We start from the raw sequence: 16168 nt of genomic DNA on the forward strand, positions 1-16168 counted from the left end.
ATTGAGTATTTTAAGCTTTGAGCTGTAACATGTAAACCGCTCTAGGTCAACTTAAATTGTAAAAATACTATTTGAAGATGATAATGGCTTCAATAACCTTAGATAGATTCTTAAAACAGTTTACAGCACAGGAGCTTCAAATTTTAATTTCAATTGTAACTTAACCAATGTATGAAACTGGAAGTGTGATATGTGTCAGTAACCTTTGCCCTAATAAAGCACGATAATTTGTCAGAGATACATGCAAATAAAAAGGCCACACATGTATGTTCTCAATGCTGATATGTTTCTTTTATGGCAATAATCCAGTGAGGTGGTGGGTAGTGACAGAAGTAAAATGGGAAGTTACCAGGTGAATGGGTATTTCAGGCATCAGAGCATCTGTGCGTATGAGTAATATCTCTTATGATATAGTATACTCCAGCTAACATATAGCAATATATGTAGTATATTATATCATAAACCATGCATGCTGTATCATGTAAATGTATCTATTTAAATATACAGTGAACATGAGCATTGTTTGATCTGTGGAAGTTATTTAAAGTTCCATGAGTGTCTTTCAAATTAAAGATGCACCATTTTCCATTTTCCATGAGCATTCATTTAACTAATTCCTTCAAAAGGAAAGGCACACCGCATCTGCTGAGGTTTGATGACCCCTTTTTTGTAAGTACACTTCTAATCTGGGGAGTACTTTGTGACAAATTATGGAAGATTCACACTTCAATATTTTTTTTATCCATTGAAAAGCTTAAACCGGGGAAAAAACAAGTGCATCCTTAAAACACAGTGACAATGAAATTGAATTTAATAAACTTCAAACAGTGGTAAAGAGGGTTGTGTGAAGAAAAGGTGTAGGAGAACACCAAGGAAAAAACTACCTTGAAGAAGTGGATATTTACATGACAGTCCTGGAAGAGACAGGAAAGGGAGAAACACTGCGTCGTTAGTACAGGGCTCGGAAAGCAAAGCAACAACAATTAGTAGCAGAAGTAAACAAAAAAAAGACACAGCAGCGAGAATACAGAAATGGACACATCTGTTACGCACAGAAAAATCACGAAAAAGAAATCGCGGTGTTAATCACCCTCACAGCGAGGAGCACAGTACAGCATGGCACAATGAAGTACAGGTCTTCACGCAACTGCTCTTCAACGTTACCCTCAGTCTTGTAGGTACATGTGCTTCATGCATGAAACATTCCTCGTGTGGTTAAACCACTGCAATGCGTAAAGCTAAATGTATGTAGAGATGTGTGTAGCCTGGGCTCTGAACAGCTAGTGAGCACTGTAGAGGGGCGACAGCACAAAAGTGATTCTTGATTTTTTTTTTGCCTTGTTTCAAGACACACATTTAGTCTTTATATAAGGGATAAAGAAATCCCTGCTATCAGGATGATTTTCTACGTACATTCTTCACCTTAAATCACAACACACAGACTGCGAAAAGCCTTACAGAAATCACAAGCTGATACGAACCGAAACCAGAGATGTATGTCATCCGGTTAGGAAATTTCAAGTTCTCTAGTTTCAGATATGGTGAGTGGATGGGAAACCTCCAGATAAGTGCATATGGGAATTCCCCATGCCAAACTATAGTATAGAACAGATGGAGTCATCTAACAGCATCTCTATAATGCTGCAAACTATTCTCTAATGATTAAATATGCACAATTTAAAAATAGGAATGAGTGCCACGGCCAAAAAAAGCAGCTCTTCTTTTTATATCTCTATATACATAACGAGTGTGGATTGATGTGCCAGTGATATTTTGGCTGGTCATGATTTCAGTGTAGCTTAGTGCCTGTTTCCTGAAAAGTAAATTTAATCTTTTCATTTACAACTTGAAGCGCCAGCAACCTTACTTCTCTTTTCCATGTCACCTTTGCTGAACCGACTGAAGTTACAGTTATTGCTTCAAAATGGGAACACATACTGGTTAGATACAGATATGGCAGAGATCATATCTTTTATTTATTTAAAAAAAAAAAAGGAGTGAAGTAACCGCAGTGTAACAGCTCTGGGGCAAAAGCATCGCCATCCTTCAAAGACTTAAAAGAAATGTCTCCTTCACAGCCCTTACAGGACTTTACACAGAGACCAGAAGAACTTAACTCACAACTTAACAAAATCAGAAGCTCCTCTACAGTATTTTTCGAATGAAAATATAATTAATTACAAAACTCACTGGGTTCTTAAGTAGCTACTGAAACAGTCCCTGGAGTCTTCTGCTAAGGCCCTGGCTATGCAATTGCAGCATCTTTACCCAGCCTCCAGCTCAGAATTAAAACTGCTCTAGGATGTAGTGGCCATTGATTAAAGGAAAGAAAGAAAATGTCCTTTTGACCTAAAACTGTTGTGAATATCAGAAAAATGCCAGATTAATGCAGAAAGTACTGTCCTTCTCCTTTCTAATAAAGCTGCCAGAAACGGCTTTAAAAACATAAAACTAAAGGGAGCATTAAAGACCTAAGAAATGCAGTACCTGCAGTGCAACAACCTGAAATGATTTACTGATGTTCAGAAAGGGAAGGATAAATAAATGAAAGGGGTTTCTTTAGCGTTAGACCGTAACAACATCGAAACTCATCAGAAAGCTTTAATTGTGCCTCGACATCTGTGGACGTTTTCAACTCCCGCTGAGCACCAGCTGCACTGCCACAGAGAGAGGCCTGGGGCTGTAAATACGCCTTAGCTCTGTACGCAACGGATACATATCCAGACTGAGATAGGCTACTTGCTCCTAAATTCACGTCTGCACAAGGATTAACACCCAAGTTTGGTCAAACAAAATGCTGCCCTGCATGCTGGAGGAGTTCAGTAGCACAACACAAACAGAAATATCTGCAGCTCTGCGTCACTGGAGAGGTTCTAGGTATTTATAACCGAGCCTGATGGCCAAGCACCACATTGTCCCTGTTCCGATATTTAAAATGGTAAGGCATTTTAAACAACATTTTCTTTAGGATCATAATAATAGTTATGTTTAGAAGCACTGAGATGTCACCAAAATGTCACCACTGACTGTACACTTCCAATCCTCAGATGCAGTATCTACCCTGTTCTGAACTCCGTTCCCTCTCTCCTTATGTTTCGATCTGTTTAGTCTGCAAAAGGAAAGTTCGGGTCTAGCTTCGGTACAGCCTTCATCAGTGATTCCACTGGCACAACGCAGCTGAAAACGCCGCTCCTGTAATGGTGATGTGAGAAGAGCCGAGGCAGCAGCACGGCGTGCCCAGCCCCGCCAGCAACCGTCCTTGGGAAAACTGCAGAGCCCGGTCACGTCACTCCCTGGCAGCAAAAAGAGCCCATCAGGCAACTGGACAGTAATAAATGAGAGCTGCTCCTGGATGGTTTACCTGGAGCAATCCCAGAAAGGGGAGACTGGAAATAGAGCATACAGCCGGTACGGCCACTTTCCCTGGGTACGTTGCCTGGCCTCCCTGCTACACACAGATTTATGGATCTGGCTCACAACGTCGACTAATAGATGAAAACGGTACCTGCTTTTACTAGCACCGACTGGTAATTATTTTGCAGAAAAAGTACTTATCAGAATAACGGAATCTTATTGTGGAGCGATATTCCTGTTACTGACTTCGTTAAATGGAATGGTACAAAACTAACAGCCACGAAAAGCCACTCGCACCTGATGTCTCCGCTGAAATCTCTAACACAAACACAAGTCGAAGCTAGCGGCCAGAGCAGTAGCTGTGGGTGTATGTCCCCAAGGAAGGACCTCCCGGGGCCCACCGGCGTGGTCCCGCATGGATCCCCACGGCAGGGGCAGCAGCCTGAGCTCTCCCTCGGAAACTAAGGGAACAGTTTTGTTCTGCTGAAACCCACAGAGAGAGCTACGCTAAAGGAAATAATGAGAACAAAAGAAAACGTCTGACATCTTAAGAGTATGTACCAGGAGGACCGTTACATATCTTCCCCACAGATGCCTTAAAATGAAGATTATATGAGCAGTAACCTACTCCCTCGTAACAACTTGCTTGGATTACTTCAATTACCAAAGCTGACTGTAGTGCCTCAGATTGCTCCCATCGCTTAATATACTTTGCACTTGGTAAATGTATCCACATGTAAGGATTACGGCTACTCTGTTCTTTTTTTTAATTAAAAAAAAATCATTGATATGGACCATAACGGCTGCTTTATTTTTAATAACATTTTCCGTGATGGTGATGTGGAAAGAAGGGGACAGACAGAATAATTAATCAGCCTACTTTTAAACCAGTATTATTCTATTATTATTCTAAGGTGATATTTAAGTATCAAGAAGTGCTTTACTAAGCAGCAAATTACAGGAAACAGGGCTTGACAAAACTGAAATAACTTCCCACAACAGAAGTTTTAGAATTTGCACATTTCTTTTCCCCAAATAAAAAACCAGAACAATGCCCTAAATGGCAAAAACATATTACTGCTCAAATCATAACCAGGGAGGAAAAATACAACCAGGTTGCATTATTTCGATATTCTGCTTTTGTCTTTGACTAGCAAAATACTGCAACAGGAGAATAAGTCTGTAACTGCCATATCTCCTGTTTGTTAAGAGACTTGCTCGGTGGGGTGCACAGAGCTCCTGGGACTGTTGGGAGTTCCCATGGCAACCCCGGCACGGACACTTACGGAGCAGCTACAGTTATGCTGAATATGCCTGTTGCGAACGGAGTTTCGTTTTGAGATGGCCGCAAATAATGCCATTCCGGAGAGAAAATTCACAGCCAAAGGTTAAAACCAAATGAAAAACAGTGACAGATTTTATCCTGCCGCCACTTCCTACAGGAGTATATTTTTATCTCTAAATATTAATAATGATGTATCATCTATAAAACACTGAAGACCGATTCGATCATACTGCTAAATGAGCAGATAATTGATTCGTAAGTTTTAATGATAGGTGAGATCCAGAAAATATGTAGCTCGATTAAAATTTGTTGTATAGAAAATACTGCACCTATGCGTAATATACCTCAATTTCTATATACTGGACAACTTCATAGAGATAATACATAGGCAGCATATAAAAAGAAAACGCCTTGCAATAAAACCTAAAAATACTTAGCCAGGTCACTGTATGATTCCATTAATGAAACCACCGTCCCCCTCAACTCTTCTCTTTCTTTTCCAAATGTGGTGCCATTCGTGGGGTAGGATCTACAACTCCTGGGCACAAGCCAGGTGATAATTTTTCAACTGGTTTAGATCTGGCAGAAGGGGCCACAAGGAAACTTCTTCTCATGACAAAGAGTTTTTACTGTTCAATTAACAAATGTAAGTGAAGAGAATGTTGGAATCTATTATTTACTTATTTATAATCTCGTACAGCTATTTTATGGTAGATTTACATCAAATAAATGACTTAAAGAATCTGTGCCAGAAGGTCCAGTAAGTAAAGCAGCATACCAATGAGATTTGGGTGACTAATAGCCACATTTAAAGAAGAAGTTTGGGTTGTTAAAGTAGAGCTAGAAGGATGTGATAGGATTGTGTAAACAGTTTGAAATCAATGAGAGCTTGAGGCCAAATCTTAAAGATGTCTGTTGAACTATAGATGCAGGCAGGTATTTTAAAAATTCTCAGTGATTTAAATGGGAGGTAGCTCCTAAGTGCTCTTGGAGATTCTGCTAAGCACATTTCTAAACTTTAGTCAAAAGGGCAAAGTCAGTTTTAAGAACGTCTTAGGCTTTTTTTTTTTTTTTTTAAAGACCAGAAACTGGTTTCGGAAATTTCACATCTACCGGTTCTCTGTTCTTTTATAACCTGAAAATACTCTTATTCTTTCTTAATATTAAGCAATAAAATTCTCATCCTAAAGTTTCTCTATTCTTGTATAGCTTAGGTTTGTATCTAGCTCTTTACTCTGAAGACCACCGTTACTCATTTTAAGTATTTGATATTAGTAATGCAATACTTTAGTAGAAATTGTTGTAATTTTGTACTCAAAATTAAATCAATGCAGCTTGGATATCAATCACACTGTCATATATCGAAAAGTAGACCAAGCACCACAAATGTAGACTTGATTAGCAAGCACTCTGAAGTTACTCTTTTCTATAAACTGATAAACGAGAAGATAGCCCAGTATGACCTCTTGGTCTATCTATATTTTTAATCTTCCTGACAAATACACTCCCCTAGTAAAATGGCAGTCAAGATCTGCAATCTTCTTCCTGTAAGGTTTCAAAGCCGATTTCAGAACAGTGGAAATATTTATTTAGATCATGTCATTAAATCACAAATAGCAGCATATTTCTCAGTGCTATCTACTTGCTCCTTAGTATAGGGTACCTAAAATAAAATGACTCTGTAAGCCAAGATATAAATGATAAGAAAAATAACGTAAAAGATGATCAGAGTCAGCACCGCTTATGTACCATACCAGAATAGCTAATAAGTTAAATACCACCATTCAGACATCTGTGCTGTTAATTTTTATAAGCCTTCACAGTAATTCCCCTTGAAACCAAGCAAGAACATTACGCGGAAGGTGTTGCTTCCCTCTGTTCCTTCTCACAGTGGTAAACTTTGAGAGAGAGTAAGAGGTCGACCCTAAATCCTTTTGCCATGTAATACTGCATTATACTAGCCTTGGTCTAGTTATAATCACACATTTTGTTCGGCTACCAGTATTCCCATATATCATCACTAAGCTTTGAAACTGTTCATTATGCAACTCTGTAAACGATATTCCTGGAGACACTGTGTTCACTGAAAACCTATTCCCTTTCCTTGATTAATTCAGACCACTAAAATAGCATCAGCCAGGCTACCTCCAGAACAGGGAAAGCCTCAAATACACCGTGCTGAAGCTGAACTAATTAGACTTTGAGACAGACTAATTATTTCTGAGGCAGAGCTGACCCTATGTGAAGCTGCCGTTTCTGGGACCCAGTCCAGTAGCTTTACACAATGCAACCTCTCAGGATTTCTGCTCACTTCATCGCAGGACACAGATAAACCCTGACTGTTCAGTCTGCAACCAACGTATTTACAGCAGGCGTAAGAAAAAAAACTTAAGAGATTGTAAATTCAATACGCAAACATACTGCATATAATAACTGCCATTTTTAAATAGACAATTTTAGTGACTTGTCTTCGTGCTGTCTCTGTCCTGAGAAAAACCAGGTAGATTTCTATACCTATATCACCAACATATACATATCCACCCAGTTCCAGCGTCTGTATGTCGCACAGAGAGACATGTAAGGGGTGAAAAGAATTACTTTTGAAGCTATTCTTTCTAGGGAGGATAAAAAGTAAATATGATCTTGAATAGAAAATGACCTAGTGCAGCAAAATAAAATCACACTGGTCAGATCACAATTGTAAAGAAAGGAAAATGGAATGGAGATTCAAATACTTCTCAAATGTATAACAAAAATCATAGTTCATGCTGCAGACAAAAGTATGGTAGCTGATCCAAATGTGTTCAGAAGAAATTGATGCACCTTTTCTTTTTCTTTCTTGAAAGTTGAACATGTGCCGTTTTTCCTCACTTTCTTGGGTTAACCCAGCTTTTATAATAACAATGTAGAATTCTGCCTGATGGTGAACATAAAAAATTGCCATTTCAGGTTGAAAGGAACAGGCGTCAGTGTTTGTTTATGCACAATAGGTACATTAATTACTTTCTGGATAAACAGCTAGACTAAAGTTGTAAATGTTCAACCAGAAAAAAGGAAACAGTACCGTAGATCGGAATATTTCAAATTCAATACTGTGTATGCAGCTGGAAAGAGTAGTCAAATCAGATGAGCTGAATCCAGTACAGCCATTAGCAAACACCTCCCTCCCCAAACCGTACCTTTCCTGTTGCTGGCTATAATGGCCAGCAAGTATTTTGCTGTCATATCGGCTGGAGTTGTCAGGAGAGGCAGAGTTGCTGGCTAAGTTTGTTCATTAAGAAACAACTCCTTTGCACAGCACGGTGCGACCGTGCTTGTGACTACCGACCACTCCAATTTGCACCACAGAAGGCAAGACGACTGCGGAAAGTATCGCTTTTCTTCAGTGTTTCTTTTCTGTACATAACCAGCAATACCTCTTATCCTTAAAAACTTCCATACCCACGTTAAAGATATCAGAATTTCAGATGACAACCTTCTACAAAGATTTTGAGGCTCCAAATAATCAGTAATTAACATTGTAAATATTTTCTTTTTTTAAAAAAAGCATTTAGTGGGAAACATTCTAAGTATTAAAATACTGATGCTTCTGAGAATTTCATTTGTCAAATAACGTAGATACTAGTGATAACGGCTGGCAGATTTTGCAGCAAGTACTGAAAGACATTGAAATTATTACATATACTTGACATAAAATATTTTAGAATACCAACTTATAAGTGTCATAGCAGAGAAGCTGAACTGTCAGAAAAATGATACCACTACTGAATTAAACCATTTGGTCCAATCTTCAAGAAACCCAAAGGCACATACTGCTGTCACAGGCAACAGAAATAGTAGCACTCTAATATATCTCTTTTAACAGGCTTTTTTTTTTTTGTTATGAAGTGAAAAATGTATGCCATATATAGTTGCACCCATTTGTGTTTAATCCTCACCTCAAACTTCTGCCGGAGCTCTGCATTTCCATCTTCATCAGCATCTGGAATTGGAACATTATAATATTCACCTTCTTCTTGATTCAGCAGCTTATACCTGTGGAACATTTGAGAAAAAAATGGTGACTTTACGGCTTTATTCCTGTTAGATTTAAAATCTGATTTAGTTGTTTGTGTATGGTTTGTATCAGTGTCACAGGTATGTGAAGAACTGCTTCCAAAGATCTAAAGCAAACTCCGAAACAGAATATATTTAACCTAGAATTAAATCTTTAATCCCAAACTATCTGCCAAGGCAGTTTAATGGACAAGGAAATTCTTCCCACCCATCCTGTGATACGATGGGAGACATCAACCCTGAAGAACCTTTGTCTCCAGCGCTTCTATAGCCCTGAACAATTATCTTTGATGAAATGTACTTTTTGAGAAGATGTGGTGAGTTCTACCCCTAGCTTCATAGGTAATAAGATGGCATTTTATAAAATCAGTTCCCATGTACTTTGAATTTGCAGAGCTATATATAGCATGATACACTTAGTAATGAATATATCATATTTGAGATAAAAATAAAGTTCATATCACAAGACTATGTACACAGAATTGAGTTTGCAGCAGCTCCTGGCTCCAGCAGAAGTTTCACGAACACCACAAAAGAAAAGCATTCCTTTTATTATCCTCCTTTGTTATATATAGCCTATGTTTCCTTGGTTTAGTTGCATTTTCAGTGAATTTATAGCCCGAGATACAGTGAAAAGCTCCAAAAAAAAGTAGATTATATTGAAGAAAAATACTGGTTTTAAACTTTTTGTGAGATATTCTCTCCTCTCTTTTCAGAAACTCTTACCATCCACTGGCTGGCATCTTCATAAGCTCTGACACCCCAAATGAAAGAGATCCCATGAAATCATTTCTGGTTGTTCGATCCCAGTCCCAGACCTCTACGGATAACCGTCGATCTTTGTCTGTAGGTTTTAATTTACTAAAAAGGAGAGAAACAGAGGAGTTTTCAATGCAACACTGAAATAAATGATTCAATATGAAGATATTACATTAAAAGGGGTTAAACTTACAATGTGAATGACTCATTCCAGTCTGGATTCAGAGTAGAACGGATGGTTTTTGTTTTTTGTTTACTTTCATTCTTAGGATCTGGGATGAGCTTCAGTTTAACATAAGGATCTGAAAGTCCATTTGGATCCATGGGAATTAGGTTTTTTGCTTCTCGCACTGTCAATATAAAACACAGTTAATTTGTATAGGATTACAAATCACCATTAAGAAAGCAATAACATGTCAAACCAGCGTTATTGAAACATGCTGAAAAATAAAACAAGTAAGACGTGAAAGCCGCTTGTCAGCCTTGGCATGGAAGAAACTACTTGCTGTAAAGTAAGGTTGCACTTAGCAGTATTTATAAGAATGGTTGAGAGAAATGACAGGAGAGAAGAGCAACTCACAAACGACACGGAGCTTCCAGGCAGCTCTTTTCCTGCAATGGAATGATTAAACGTCCAAATCCATCGCTATAAATTTTTAAGCGGGTAGCAATTCTTTGTGCTTTTATTTCCTCATCAGTCTTGGTTATACAACTACAGGACTATCAGCCAAATACTAGAAGGGCAATTGCCAGATCACAATAGATTTCAGCAGATAGGTTATTTGATACAATCCCTCATTGGAAGGTATCGAACACTAAACTTCCCTCGGATTCATGGTTCGTTAGTTGTCAGATGGAATCGCTGTAAGCATTGTCATGACAGCAACCAAAGTAAAAGTGCAGAGAAGACAAGTTTAACTTCAGCTTCACAAAAATGTTAATGTAGCTTCTATTTTTACAATGTCAAAAGAAGGCATAAAGTGAGTTAATATATCTCATGTTGCTACCGATCCCCAAAGAGAGAGAGACAAGAATAGTCAGCAATCTGCACGGGGTGCCATTCCCTGCAAGGCCACATCCCTACGTGGAACAAGGCAGGCAGGCAACGGGGGGTTACGAAGGCATTTATCGGGGGCTCGGCAGCTTTCGGGTTTCAGGCTGGCTGGAGTTGCTGCAGCAGCTGCGGGGTGCGTTAAGGAGTTCAGAAGTCTCTGCAGGGGGGTGGAGTATTCCAATGGGCGAGCAAAGGCAGCACCTCCTCCCTCTTGTAGAGGACCAGCATAATGCCCGTGTAATGCCTATACGACATGTAAGGTTTTATTCCGCGTTAGCGGCGTTCAGCCATCAGCTTGTGCTGAACCTCAGAAGAAGAGGAGAATTTTCCTCATGCTGTGAAAGCCCATCCCACCCAAACTGGTTGTGCTGTGATGAACTGCAGTGATCGAGTTGGAGATGGGAATTCAGGGCTCATAACTGGGCATCTCAAAACCTACTGGGAACAGTAATCCTCTGGGCTTGTTTTGGACAGAAAAGAGTTTTCATTCAGGAATTCCTTTGTGAGATTCATAGTTTAAGATTAGAATTGTTCCTGGAAGGAAAATCTCAAGAAGCTTTGAGGGTGACATAGTTCCTAGGGTATGAAGGAAGGCCAGCATTTAAAAGTGAGTCACTAGAGATATTATCCTGGATTGACAGTGCTCTCAGCTACTGCTTTCACAGTGTCAGCATCAGAACGGCTTTTTAAAATTTATTTACCTAACTGAAGAAAAGAAATCTGAAAGGAAATTTAGGAAAGATCAACCCTTAAGTCACCTAACAGTTCTTGATGGAAAACATTTCCCACAAAAATTTGAACTTTAGCGTCACTTAAGAGCTCAATCAGAGCTAATGCAAAAAACCCCTAAACTTGTCAGGATCTTCAGCAACAGATAGTTACCCTTTGCTTAAGGCACTCTCCTCCTTTTCCCCCAGATTTAAATGGCATTTCCATATTGTGAACAAAAATTATAGACCTCCGCAGGATTTCAACCTGTTATTTCCCAGCATGGAGGTTGAAAGGCATCCAAGCAACACAGATATTTTATAATGTGTTGTTTACCCTCATTATTTATAGAAGAAGAAGAGGACGGTTTTCGGGCAACAGTCAAATGGCTTGTAAACCAGCTGAAGTACATCTTTTCAAAATGTCCTTCGTTCTCCCTTTAGAAATAAAGGCAGGGCTGTGGTGGATTGACAACTGCGCACTACTGCTTCCGTAAGAGAGAAGAAGATGGACAATGCATGTAAAGCACAGGACAGATATTACGGTGCTTCACTTAAGGACAGTGAAATGAAAAGATTGTGCTGTGGACAACACCCCTGTTATAACACAGAACTGAAGGTGACTTTCAGAATCATACAACAGTTCTGTTCCATTTCCTGTGCACCAAGTATATTCACAAGTTGATGTAACTAGCTCTAGGCTGACATTTTCCTTTTACACGATGGAGAGAGCGGTTTAGTGCTCATAATGCTTGTGTTCTTCCAAATGATAGATAGATAGATAGATTTGCTTTAGTGCAAATCTACCACTTAGCCGCTGTGTCATTTGATTCAAGTTGTAAAGGGAAAATTCTTGGGGGAAAAACCAGCCACTGCCATGGAAAAAACAATTTCAAACAGTTTGACCTGCTCTGTTTATTTAATGAGAGAGTATTTGGTGTGGTAGAACAAGTTGGAAGAGGGAAATACCACATATAACTGGTACCTTGTATCCAAAATAGCTGCAGAAAGAAGGCAGAGCACAGGAATGCAAGCTACTTATTTGGGACACGCCAGTTCATTTGTCAAGATAATTCTCATGCAGAACAGATACCCTGATGTAAATTAATTATTGAAATTAGATCATGGCTGGAAAGGAATCACATTAACTTGAACAAACAGTTGATACTGATTAAGTTATTTTTCTTAAATTTGTGTTTTTAAAATGAGACAGAAAATACTTATGGGTTAAAATTTTAAAATAAAATGTAATTCCATTCACTAACTGTATTACTCAAATAATTGTAGCAGAAAAAGTACACTGTATTTTAAATGAACAGAACAGAAGCGTCTTTCTTGCAGAGCATTTCATTTCATGAAAAAACCCCCCACCCAATATTAAAATTCAGTACACTGAAAGTGATCTTCAAATACTTCTGAGGAATAACATCAAGATTAAATAACTTATTTTAGTTAAATATTTACAATCTCAAAGGGACTAAGAACCATAAAGTGAGCGAAGGATGAAGTGACAGCCTTCAATGCAAATTGCCCTCTCTCTCTCTCATCTTACATTTAGTTTTACTTTGTTGGGTTTTTTTCATCTTCTTGTGCAAGGCACTTGTGACTGCACTGCTAGGTTTGGCACATGAGCTATTACTTCAAAATCCACGTTCTGATTTTTATTTCTATACTGTAGTTCGGCGTGAGTGAGGAGCAGAACTCTCTACATGTTCTACAGCTCCCAGAAATATACAGTAGGAAGTTTTTCATTAAAATTTCTTGAACAAAATGGTTTAATTTTCACATGGCATCTTCAGATTGATCCTTTATGTTTAAATTCTACCTGGAGATGCTCAGTGTGAAACCAAGCAGAATTTTGAGAAATTGGCTGGGTGGATGCAGAGCCATTCTCCGAGGCTCAGCTCTGGAGGGCTCCCTGGAGAAAGCCATCGCTGATTAGCCCTGATACATGCTGCTGAGCCTAGAAAACAACACTGACAGCAGGAGGACCTGGCACCGTGTGTAAGACTACTTCTTTCTTCTGCGGCAAACACAGAAAAAGAAAAAAGCCCTCTAAATACAAGAAAAAGAGAAGCTCAAAGATGAATTGGGAAGGAAAGATGCAACATATACTAAATACAAGCTGCCTAAGAAGTCATTATCTCAGTCCTTGTTTTAAGATCTCTGGCCCATTTGTACTTTAGCCTGCATAATCCGTACCCTTAGACATCTTTTTTTCAACCGACATGGCACTTCATTTCTTGAGGAAACAGCATGATGGTACTTGTGCTAAATAGTGCTTATAAAGAATTATCATCATCTAAGTGGTCCATCTCTTTAAGGGCATCCTATTTTTAATGAGACAGGTCAGGTTTCTATAAGAGGGCTGACAGGAAGAAGAGATTTCCCCTCCCCACCAAAGGCACTAGCTCTTGTGTGTGGTTGACACAGAAAAAGATAAATTAAAAATAACTCCAAGAAAATAAATCAACTTACTGTGGCTGAATTCTGCTATAGCTGTAATGATAGCAAGCACTCTCATATTGCTTTATAATTATTAGTTAATTAAACTCAACACGGTTACTCTGGTCAACGACGTTACTCTGGATTTATAGATGGTTGAAGTGAGATACAGTTCAACATCACTTGGAGCGCAACTTGGACAGAAACCTAGAATACTACTTGCCAGTTTTCTGTCATAACTATTAAGCACGATAATGACCTCTGTACTGAGCAAAGTAACTGGTACAAGTTAAATTTCCTAACGTTTTGTCCAGATTAGGCTTTTAATGGGGACCAAGAAAGCACACAGATGAAAACAGAGCGAAGAGAAGTACATATTAAAGTTTCTAACAAATCCAACCTTGCCCAGGTTTTCCTTCTAAAAAACAGAAACAGTTCTCAACTTGCCGTAGGGAAAAAAGCATACCATTTTCCTCCTCATGGTTATTGAGGAAGAGATCATAAATATTTAGGCAGCAGAAAATATAGGACTATTTGATGACTGTCCTATGGCTGTTCTATTATGTGCTACTTAGAATCCAGCAGTATCCATCCAGAAGCCATGCCTAAAACTGGGACGCCCACTTTTCCAGGAACAATATAAAGACATAAGCAAATACAGAGCTGGTTCACAGGTATTCATACTTCAAATAAATATTGAAGACAGAGTGGGCTGGCAGAGAACAACTGACATTTTACGTAAAGAGAAGAAATTCAGGCAGAATTTTGAGGATTTCAGAGAGCGGATGAGAAAACCGGAAATTTTTCCATGAGATTGTACAGGGCAAAAGTTGCAAGCCATATGCAGTTATGTATTTATAACTTCTTGTGATACCAGCAAATAAATTTAGTCCTGGGACTGAGTAAATAAATGTTTCTGTGCCTATAACAAAGCTGAATTATTAGCAGCATGAGTTTACTCAGTTCCTTTTCAAGTGAGTCACAGCTACCTTTTTCCTGAATTCCCAAATGTTGATAATAAAACAGTTTACTAATCACAGCAACCATTTCTTGCCAATCTTTTACTCCCTACAGGCAACTTAGATGAGCAGAAATCTCTCAACTGCATGCAAATAGCTGCTTTTAGAAGAGGCTTCAAGTCTCAAACGGTCTCATCTGGCAAGCTATCTAGCAAAACGAAAGAAAAGGGAGACCGTTGTTAGCTCCAGTGCATCGTAAAGTTTCTGTCTTTCCACCATAAAGCATTAGTAAATTATTCCATAATTCTCATTGCTTCCTGAAGAAGATTCTGGTACAGATTCCAGTGATCTGCCCAGCTGACAGATGACTTAGGTGAGTGACAGAGGCTCCTGTATTCCTTTCCCCAACACCTTACCACACTCCCCTTAATCACAGTTTAAAAGATTTACCTATTACTGAAAATAGTCTTTCTTCCACCTTGTGTGCTTGCAGTGCCTGTATGCAAAATCCAAATCTGCCTCCAAAACTGCTCAGCTTTCATTAAAGATTTATGATAAGATTTTATTACAACTATCACTGAGTGCTTGCTTTCCGGAGCTGGTTGTGACTCGCATGTACAACCGGCTTCAAAACAAATCCTGCTTTTCAGACAATTTCCAATTTCTATACAGTTTTTGGTCACTAAAAGGGCTTTTCGATATGAGACTCTTCTCTGTTCCGTAACTACTCCCCTGCCCAGCTAAACTTTCTTCTAATATCCCTCCCGAGGCCAGTGCCTACTCGTTACACCCAATTTCCTGCATCCTGAAAGATGGCAACATAACGAATGTAGGCTATTGGAACGCCTGCATTTCACAGGTGATTTACACACAAGAAATAGAGGAGTGATTAATTTCCCTCCTAGAACAAGATGGAAAAGGAACCGATGCTGCATGACACTTTATTCCTCTGTATTTATTAAGATATTCTCTCCTACTAACAAAAAATATACCATCATCTCTAATGCTACTTAATAAGAACTTGTGCTTGCAATAGGTTCTCCGGTTTAAATTTCAACTGGAAATCTCCTAGGAGCAACTGTATTTTATTTTTAAAATAAGACTGCAGTTATAAAAATTATCATCATAAAAAATATCCACTACTGGGTAGGACAGCTACTTAATCAAACATAAGTCTTAACACAAGATGTATCAACTCATCCGAAAAGGGATTCAGACTATTAAATTTCTAATTCTTATCTGTTTATTTATCTTGCATAAATATATAGCATTTTAGTTAAATTTTTTATATGCACGCAGATGGCCATTTATGAAAAACTAATGTTTCTTTTAAATACTATGCATTGCCTATTTCTTCATGGTAAAGTTAATTTAATGAATGAAATGGGGAGCATTCAGTTGCCACCGGGGCTGGCATTTGTTAAAGGCACAGCTCTTTCTGTAAAGAACGCAGCAACCCTGCAGATTCTGGGAATGCCAGAAAAGAGAGAAAATATTAGTGAGATAAAACATGCGATTCACATTCTTTGAGACATTAAAAATGCCTCCC

The 16168-nt window shown here is 38.7% G+C and overlaps 1 protein-coding gene across 4 annotated transcripts in view; it reads right to left on the reverse strand.

Moving 5' to 3' along the window:
* Positions 1 to 16168, reverse strand: part of PRKCA (protein kinase C alpha) — a 158546-nt gene that overhangs the window by 34156 nt on the left and 108222 nt on the right. For all 4 annotated transcript variants that reach the window (XR_012778098.1, XM_075518592.1, XM_075518590.1 and 1 more), the window contains exons 6-8: positions 9648 to 9804; positions 9422 to 9556; positions 8578 to 8674 (exon numbers count right to left, since the gene is read on the reverse strand). Coding sequence is in view for 3 of the 4 variants with exons in the window: in XM_075518592.1 (XP_075374707.1) it covers positions 8578 to 8674; positions 9422 to 9556; positions 9648 to 9804 (389 nt within the window). In the remaining variant the exon portion in view is untranslated. The remainder of the gene's footprint in view (positions 1 to 8577; positions 8675 to 9421; positions 9557 to 9647; positions 9805 to 16168) is intronic.

Source organism: Mycteria americana, chromosome 16, assembly GCF_035582795.1.
Source record: "Mycteria americana isolate JAX WOST 10 ecotype Jacksonville Zoo and Gardens chromosome 16, USCA_MyAme_1.0, whole genome shotgun sequence".
Classification (NCBI taxonomy): Eukaryota; Metazoa; Chordata; class Aves; order Ciconiiformes; family Ciconiidae; genus Mycteria; species Mycteria americana.